General features: G+C 45.8%; 1 protein-coding gene across 3 annotated transcripts in view; it reads right to left on the reverse strand.

Moving 5' to 3' along the window:
• LOC311623141 (protocadherin gamma-C4) overlaps positions 1 to 8641 on the reverse strand; it is a 164998-nt gene extending 156357 nt beyond the window's left edge. The window contains exons 1-2 of one of the 3 annotated variants that reach the window (XM_084884949.1): positions 3174 to 3547; positions 958 to 2321 (exon numbers count right to left, since the gene is read on the reverse strand). In XM_084884949.1, coding sequence (XP_084741075.1) covers positions 958 to 2321; positions 3174 to 3378 — 1569 coding nt within the window. In that variant the 5' untranslated portion in view covers positions 3379 to 3547. Of the gene's footprint in view, positions 1 to 957; positions 3555 to 6074 lie in introns of those variants that run through there. The other 2 variants (XM_084884938.1, XM_084884940.1) reach the window with 2 other exon arrangements.
• Between the last annotated feature and the right edge of the window lie 265 nt (positions 8642 to 8906).

Consider the following 8906-nt stretch of genomic DNA (forward strand, 5'->3'; position numbering starts at 1 on the left):
TCAGGCCCTGTTGTCACACACTTTGGAATGTAACTCTTCCTAATATATTGAGGGAGATAGCTGTTCCTTTGTTTGAGCTGTAATGAAATATATTTTGGTCTAACTTTGGATGACTCTCTGATGTGACTTTATGGGTGAAAATAATTTTATAAATTGGCCAGCAATTTCTGGCCAAAGAAAGTTGTGGACTCCTATTTCATTATTGCAGCATATAGCCTGGAAATCTTCAAAAGACCAAGACATATCTCTTTGTATTTTATCCTTCTCAAAGGACAAGTAATACCACTCCAAAGCTCATAACAGTTTAGGCAATTGAACATCTTCAGGAAAACAGTTTCACTCAATATGAATACACCACTTGTTTTCAGCATACATATAGGGACTACAGGCCAAGTAAAACAATGTGACCAACTACATTTTTTTATCCTACAATTTTTATGTCATTGAGATAAGGAGTGTGGTCTTGCTTGAAAAAAGTTAAGCATCATTTTATGGGAGCCTAAACTAACTAACTAAATTTATATATTTAGTAGTTGGTATCAGTCAGGTTAGGCTAAGTAGGCTGGAGTGATAAACTTCAAACCACAAGGATTTTAAATGAAAAATGTCTATTTATCACAGGTATAGGTCAATGTTGGATAACCACAGGACTCATCCCTCATCTAACCAAAGACTCAGATAGAAGGAGCAATCACAATTTCAAAGAATATCTTAGAGATCTGGAAATTCCCACAATGGCAATTAGAGTTCCCTCCAAGTAGAGACACACCTTCCACTTACAAGGTCTTGGCCAGAACTAGTTCCTCTCAGTTACACTAAGCAATGACATGTAGTCTTACCATATGTCCAGAAGGAGAGAAAAACAAATGTTAAAACAATAGGACTTAGCTTATATAAGGTTTATAATAACCACAGTAGCATAATAGTTCTCTATAATAAAGAAAGAAAGAAACTCACCTGATGTAGCTTGGGGTCTCCTTTTGCTTCGAGTAAATCTTGAGTTACCAAAAGAGGCTCGCTTTTCTCACAGCTCTCCTGGCTGATGAGTGTGTCAGCATAGTTGGGCTGGGGGAAGATCAGGTGACTCTTCCCTGAGTCAGCAGTGAGGCAGACCTCATGGGAATAGGTTTGCAGGAAAGCCTGCACCCCATCCACGCCCACAAAGTGTGAGGTGGGCACACCTGCCAACCCACCTCCTGAAGCCTGGAGCAGACGTGATGTGTGCCAGCGCCTCAGCCTGAGTGCCAGCAGGATGATAACAAAGGCAAGGAAGACACAGGAGACCACTGCCACTGCCACCACCAGGTACAGAGTGAGGTCTGAGGCCTCTGGAGTCGAAGGGATCTCAAGACTGCCCAAGTCAGCCAACACATCTGGGATACTGTTAGCCACAGCCACGGTGAGAGTGACAGTGGCTGACAGAGGGGGCTGGCCATGATCCTGAACTGCCACCACCAGGCTCTGCTTGAGCGCATCTCTGTCCAGCAGGGCCCTCGCAGTGCGCACCTCGCCTGTGTGCAGCCCCACCATGAAGAGCCCTGGCTCGCTGGCCTTAAGCAGGCGGTAGGACAGCCAGGCGTTCTGGCCTGAGTCTCTGTCCACTGCCACCACCTTAGTTACCAGGTAGCCGGGCTCTGCAGAGCGGGGTGCCAGTTCCACACCCGTGGAGCCATCTGTGGGGAGGACAGGGTAGAGGATTTCAGGTGCATTGTCATTCTGATCCAGAACAAACAGGGTTAGAGACACGTTGCTGCTGAGAGGAGGGTCCCCGCTGTCACTGGCTGTCACCAGTACTTTCAGGTCTCTAACCTGTTCATAGTCAAAGGATCGAAGAGCGTAGAGGACTCCAGTGTCAGAGTTGATGGAGATATAAGTGGAGAGAGGCGCCCCCTGAATGGTATCCTCAGCCAGTGCATAAGTGATGTGGGCATTCTCGATGCTGTCAGGGTCCTGGGCGGTCACAGCGAAGATGGAGGCTCCCCTGGGGTTGTTTTCTGGAACATAGGCAGAGTAGGAGGCATGAGTGAAGGCAGGTGGGTTGTCATTGATGTCTGCCACGTGTAGCAGGATGTGAGTGTCTGTAGACAGTGGTGGACTTCCTCCATCTGTTGCTCTTAGAGTGATGTTATATTCAGAAACCTGTTCCCGGTCCAGGGATCTGGCTGTCACTAGGCGGTAATATTGGTCTATTGATTTTTCCAAGTTAAATGGCATATTTCCCAGGACAAAAACCGTGACTTGCCCATTTTGACCAGAATCCCGGTCATGCACATTGACAAGGGCAACTTCTCTTCCTGCAGTAGCATCTTCTGAAACTGATCCTGCGAAAGAAGTGATTGTAATTTCTGGGGCATTGTCATTCACATCCAGAACTGTAACTAGAATCTTGGCTCCTGAGAGGAGACCCGGTCCATCTTGTGCTTCAATTTTAATCTCATAGAATATTGCATCCTCGTAATCTAGACTTTTTAATATGGATATATCTCCAGTCACTGAGTTGAGATGAAAAATCTGAGCAATTTTCCCAGGCATTTTATCTAGTAGGTAGGACACCTGAGCATTGAATCCCTCATCAGGGTCAGTGGCATTCACAGTGAGCAGCCGGGTGCCCACTGGCAAGTTCTCCCGAACACTTACTCGATACTCAGGCTGGGTAAATACTGGTGGGTTGTCATTCGCATCCAGAACTATCACTTGGATGTACAAGTTGCCAGAGTGTACAGGGTCCCCACCATCAGAAGCAATGAGGACAAGCTCGTGAACTTTCTTTTCCTCGCGGTCCAGAGCCTGCTCCAGCACCAGCTCTGGGTACTTGGCTCCATCAGAGACAATCTTCACAGCCAGGGAGAAGTAGTCATTGGGGCTGAGCTGGTAGTTTTGCAGAGAGTTTATGCCCACATCTGGGTCAAATGCAGTCTTCAATGGAAATTGAGTTCCAGGAGCTGTTAGTTCACCAATTTTTATTTCCAATTCCTTCATTAGAAAATCAGGAGCATTATCATTAATGTCTTTAATTTCTATTTCTACTTCAAAAATTTTCAGTTTGTCTTCAACCAGGATGTTAAATTTTACTAGGCAACGCGTGCTTTGAGCACAGAGCTCCTCCCTGTCTATCCTGCCCGCCGTGACCAAGCTGCCACTTCGAGGGTTCAGAGCAAAGAGCTGCGTCTTACCTTTGGAGACGATGCGGACTCCGCGCTCTGCCAGCTCCGGAGGCTTCAGCCCCAGGTCCTTGGAGATGTTGCCCACGAAGGAACCTTTGTCCAGCTCCTCCAGCACTGAGTACCGGATTTGCCCCGATCCAGCCTTGCATAGCGTCCCCAGGAGCGCGCACAGCAGGGTCAGTCCTGCGCTGTTTCCGATCAGATAATTGGTCATTTCCTTTTTCGTGAATTTTTTTCTGTATCCAGTTCCAACTTCCCACGATGGAATCCACTCTTATTTTCTCAATTAAATAAGCCCTTCATAGGGCCTAATTCATAAGTCACAGAGCTGGTTGACCGATAGGTGAGCGTAGCAGTCCTGGATCTTCTGAGTCTGATTTGCTGACTCCTTTTGCTTTTTAGAAACAAGGAAATGGTGGACTAGCTTTCCTGTCGCATTTTCCTTCTTGAGTGGTCAACAGCGACGCTAAGAGGCCTAACCGTTTATTGCACCCTCTAGTCAAACTCAAATTTGTATTTAAAATATATATATATTTTTATTGTTGACAAATTTGTATTTTTAAAGTTCCCCAACACCCCAAATAATTTTTATAAGAGGTAGCAGTATTGGTGTTTGTTTCACATAATTGAAATGCTTTATGTTAAAGCATGTGACTTCAAGGTATTTCCTCTGGAAGCCATGAACTAACCTTAATGTCATCAAAATTGCTCCAAATATGCTGAAGTTATTGTTTCAAGATATTCAAAGTTTAAGGACCACACAGAAACATCACCCATATTTGTAAATTATGCCTCTTGAAGTTTGTCCTTAATAGCCTAACATCTTAGTTTTAATATTTTTATATAACCAGTTCATTAAACAAACATATAATTGGGTGTCAGACAATATCTAGGGATTTCAGATGAACAATATGGACAAATCACTTCCTTCACAGATATTATGAATATATAAAAGCAAACAATAAATGACAGTGCACTCTCTTTCTAGCCTTGGAGTTTAGCAAAGGCTTTCCCAAAAAACATGAGAGGAGTGGATTAGGGGGAAAGCCTGGAATGAGAGAACAGCATGGCAGGACTTAGATATGAGTGAGAAATCACAAAACTCCTGGGTACTAAAAGTAGTTCACTTTGCTCAAAACTAGAGTGTGAGGAGGATTTAAAGACCCACCTAGGGGAGAAAAACTTTTATGTTCCAGAAAACCCCCTTTTTTTCCTGTGTGTTTTCCTTTCCAAGCACAAAATAAGAATACAATATAGTTGTCATTTCAATTATGATGCATCATATACCCAGGTTTAAGGCATTCTTATGAAGTTACTATACACACTAAAAGAAACTGTTTAATTTTCCTCAGTTAACTTATTAATTACCTACAAGATGTTATATTATTCCACAAAGTTACAATTTTATCTCATAACACAATGGAATACATTGTCTCAGATCAATTTTCCAAAGATGCCCTTAAGTATAATAATCACAGAACCTTAAAAGATGATGATACCATTAAATACAAGACTCAGTTAGTACATTATTACTTCCAAATAAAAATAAAAATAATGCCAGTTACATAGAATATTAGTGCATTCTTTATTTCACGATTGAATATGTGATAACATACTAAAAGCCAACACGGAAAAAGGACTGGGGAAGGAAGCCATGGTTTCTGAGAGGGACGGAGGAGCCATCCATGGCAGGATTGGGAATGTATTAAATAGCAGCTATAAATAGAAAAGTTTGAAAAGAGAGATTTATAAGGAGAATTTTAAGGGTAATTATGGACATAATCTCCAAGTCCCTTGAGGATATATATTATTTTTAAAGATAAAAGGCCATCCTATATAATAAAAGGCTAATATGCAAATAGACCAAATTGTGGAATGACCTGTCCCTATGATGCACAATGACCACCAGGAGGCAGATGCTCAATGCAGGATCTGCTCCCTGGTGGTCAGTGCACTCCCACAGGGAGAGCGCTGCTCAGCCAGAAGCCAGGTTCACTGCTGGTGAGCACAGAGGTGGTGGGAGGAGCGTCTCTCACCTGTGTGGCAATACTAAGGACCCCTGGGTCATTAGCTGTCAGGGTCCCAGTCTGTGAGAGGGCACAGGCTGGGCTGAGGGACCTCCCTCCCAGTGCATGAATATTGTGCACTGCATGATTATAAGATATGAGAAAAATAAAAACATCAAAGAGAATTGTGCTTACTATTATACTACCTATTTATTATAGAACAAACAATAATTCAATCACTTCTTCAAGAGACACCTAGTTAATCTAGAGATGAATGAGAATTTTAACTAAGCAGAAATACCATGACATATCTTCCTGAAACATGATAAGCATTTATATTTCTAAATTTCTATCTTTTAAATAGGGAAGACCATGCAAATCAAATCAAATAAAGAACCTCATTGCCAAACTGAAGGAAAAATAAGATTGAGTGAGAAGAAACTAACCAAATAAAGTGTTTCATTATTCATAAAGTAATCCAAATATAAAAGCCTTAATTTTTAAAGCACTTGAATAAAGATAAAAATTAATCTTCATATTGTTGAGAGAAAGAATTATTAACCCAGGTTGATGAGGTGATTTACCCAAAGATGGGAAAGAATGTATAAGAATCCAGTAGCCCCAATTCCCAATGTTCTTTTGAGAACTTACATATCATCTTCACCTACTAATCCCGAGTTATACTTATGACACTATGATTTTAGCCCCTCTTCCCCTTACAGAGTGTGAAAGCTTAGAAGTAGGGAGAAATAATTCACCAGGACTCATATCCTAAAAATTGAATATATTATCAAGGAAATATGTGAAATAGAAGAAATACAGTAAATAGTAGAGGAAGCTAAGCAAATAGGCAATTTTATTTATTTTAGCGATAGCTCATAAGCATATTATGAAGAAGGTTTACCTGAGGAAATGTTTCTTCTCCTTTATCTTCAAGTGAAGACTGAGGTGCAGATAGAAAATCCTTTTTCTCACAGCTCTCCTGGCTGATGAGCGTGTCCGCATAGTTGGGCTGCGGGAAGATCAGGTGACTCTTCCCCGAGTCCGCGGTGAGGGAGACCTCGTGGGAATAGGTCTGCAGGAAAGCCTGCACCCCGTCCACGCCCACAAAGTGCGAGGCAGGCAGGCCCTCCAACCCGCCTCCTGAAGCCTGGAGCAGACATGATGTGTGCCAGCGCCTCAGCCTGAGCGCCAGCAACACGATGACAAAGGCTAGAAAGACGCAGGAGACCACAGCCACTGCCACCACCAGGTACAGAGTGAGGTCCGAGGCATCAGGGTCCGCGGAAGGTTCAAGGCTGCCCAGATCCGCCAGGACATCTGGGATGCTGTCAGCCACGGCTACAGTGAGGGTGACAGTGGCAGAGAGAGGGGGCTGGCCATGGTCCTGAACTGCCACCACCAGGCTCTGCTTGAGCGCGTCTCTGTCCAGCAGGGCCCGCGCAGTGCGCACCTCTCCCGTGTGCAGCCCCACCATGAAGAGCCCTGGCTCACTGGCCTTGAGCAGGCGGTAGGACAGCCAGGCGTTCTGGCCTGAGTCTCTGTCCACCGCCACCACCTTGGTCACCAGATAGCCGGTTTCTGCAGAGCGAGGCGCCAGTTCCATGCCGGTGGAACCATCGGTGGGGAGTGCAGGATACAGAATCTCTGGTGTGTTGTCATTCTGATCCAGAATAAACAGGTCTAGAGACACGTTGCTACTGAGCGGAGGGTCCCCGCTGTCCTGTGCTGTCACCCACAGCTGAAGTTCTCGGAACTGCTCGTAGTCAAAGGAGCGCAGCGCATAGAGGACACCGGTGTCAGAGTGGATGGAGATGTAGGATGACAGGGGCGTCCCCTGAAGGGTGTACTCAGTCAGGGAATAAGTTACCTGGGCATTGTGGTCGCTGTCGGGGTCATTAGCTGTCAAAGAAATGATGGAGGCGCCTCGGGGGTTGTTTTCAGGAATGTAGGCAGAGTAGGAAGTGTGAAGGAAGGTGGGCGGGTTGTCATTGATATCTGCCACCTGCAGCAAAACGTGAGCGTCCGTAGACAGAGATGGGTTGCCTCCATCTCTAGCGGTCACAGTGATGTTGTAAGAGGGAAACTGTTCTCTGTCAAGGGCTCTGGTTGTAACCAGCCGGTAGTAATTGTCCACTGACCTTTCTAACTTGAAAGGAAGGTTCTCTGGGAGTAAACACGTGACAAATGCATTCTGCCCAGAGTCTCTGTCATCCACATTGAAGAGTGCAATTATGGTTCCCGGAGGAGAGTCTTCAGAGACTGAGCTGGTAGCAGTGGTCATGTAAAATTCTGGGGCATTGTCGTTCACGTCCAGAACTGTGACAATGACCTTCGTTCTGGTCAGAAGGCCCGGACCATCCTGAGCTTCAATATCAATTTCATGGAATTTGGCATCCTCATAATCTAGACTTTTTATAATCGTTATATCTCCAGATGCTGCCTTAAGCTCAAATACCTCTGAGGATTTTCCAAGATTTTTCTCTTGAAAATATGCCACTTGTGCGTTGTATCCCTCATCTGCGTCAGTGGCGGTCACTGTGAGTATCCGCGTGCCCACGGGCATATTCTCTGGAACACTTACATGGTACTCGGGCTGTGTAAAGACAGGCGCGTTGTCGTTCGCATCCAGGACCATTACGCGGATACGGGAGGTGCCAGATCGGACCGGGTCGCCCCCGTCCAAAGCCATGAGAACCAGGTGGTGAACAGCCTCTTCCTCGAGGTCCAGGGCGCGCTCCAGCACCAGCTCAGGGTACTTGTTCCCATCCGCCCCGTTCCGCACGTCCAGGGAGAAGTGGTCATTTGGGTTAAGTTCGTACTTTTGGAGGGTGTTCTCTCCTATGTCCGCATCATGAGCACTCTTTAGAGGAATTCGGAATCCCGGAGAAGTTGTTTCACTGATTTTTAGCTCCAGTTCCTCTGCTCCAAAGCGAGGGGCATTATCATTTATATCCGTTATTTCCACCTCTACTGAATAAATACTCAATTTATCTTCCACAAGAATGTTAAAATTCACCAGACACCGCGCGCTCTGAGCGCAGAGCTCCTCGCGGTCTATCCTGCCCGCCGTGACCAAGCTGCCGCTTCGCGGATTGAGAGCAAAGAGCTGCGTCCTACCTTTGGAGACGATGCGGACTCCGCGCTCCGCCAGTGCCGGGGGCTCCAAACCCAAGTCCTTGGCGATGTTGCCCACAAAGGAGCCTTTGTCGACCTCTTCTGGCACAGAGTAATGCATCTGCCCCACTGCAGCCACCCCCAGGGCCGCCGAAAGGAGACCCAGCAGGATCAGCCTCCTGCGTTGTGGCAACTTTTGCAGAATCGCCATTTCTTCCGCTGCAATCTTTTCTCCGAGGCAACTTCCAGCATCCAGTGCGGGATTCCAATCTTTCCTCCTCGAGGTCTGGGGAATGGAAGCAGCACTCACGGGACCCAGCTCACAGTGGAGAGAACAAGAGGGCGGCTGGACCGAATTTCTTAGCCGCCCGGAAGCTTGGGGGCCAAATGCCCAGCCCTCTGTGTTGTAGCAGGGGGAGTGTAGGATCGAGTGGCTAGCGGGCTTTTACTTCTTGGGTGGTCAACAGCGACGCTCAGAGGCCTAAGTAATATCTGCACTCTATCCGGCACTCTTGATGTTTCTGTTAGTTTTGTGATTTTCAAGTTTCTTGGAAGAATCTTACAGTTCCAAGATACCTTAGAAGGAACTCGTTCAAGTCAGAAGTCTTTCTCTCAGAAT

The sequence above is a fragment of the Pipistrellus hanaki genome, assembly GCF_964339955.1.
Source record: "Pipistrellus hanaki genome assembly, chromosome: 5".
Lineage (NCBI taxonomy): Eukaryota > Metazoa > Chordata > Mammalia > Chiroptera > Vespertilionidae > Pipistrellus > Pipistrellus hanaki.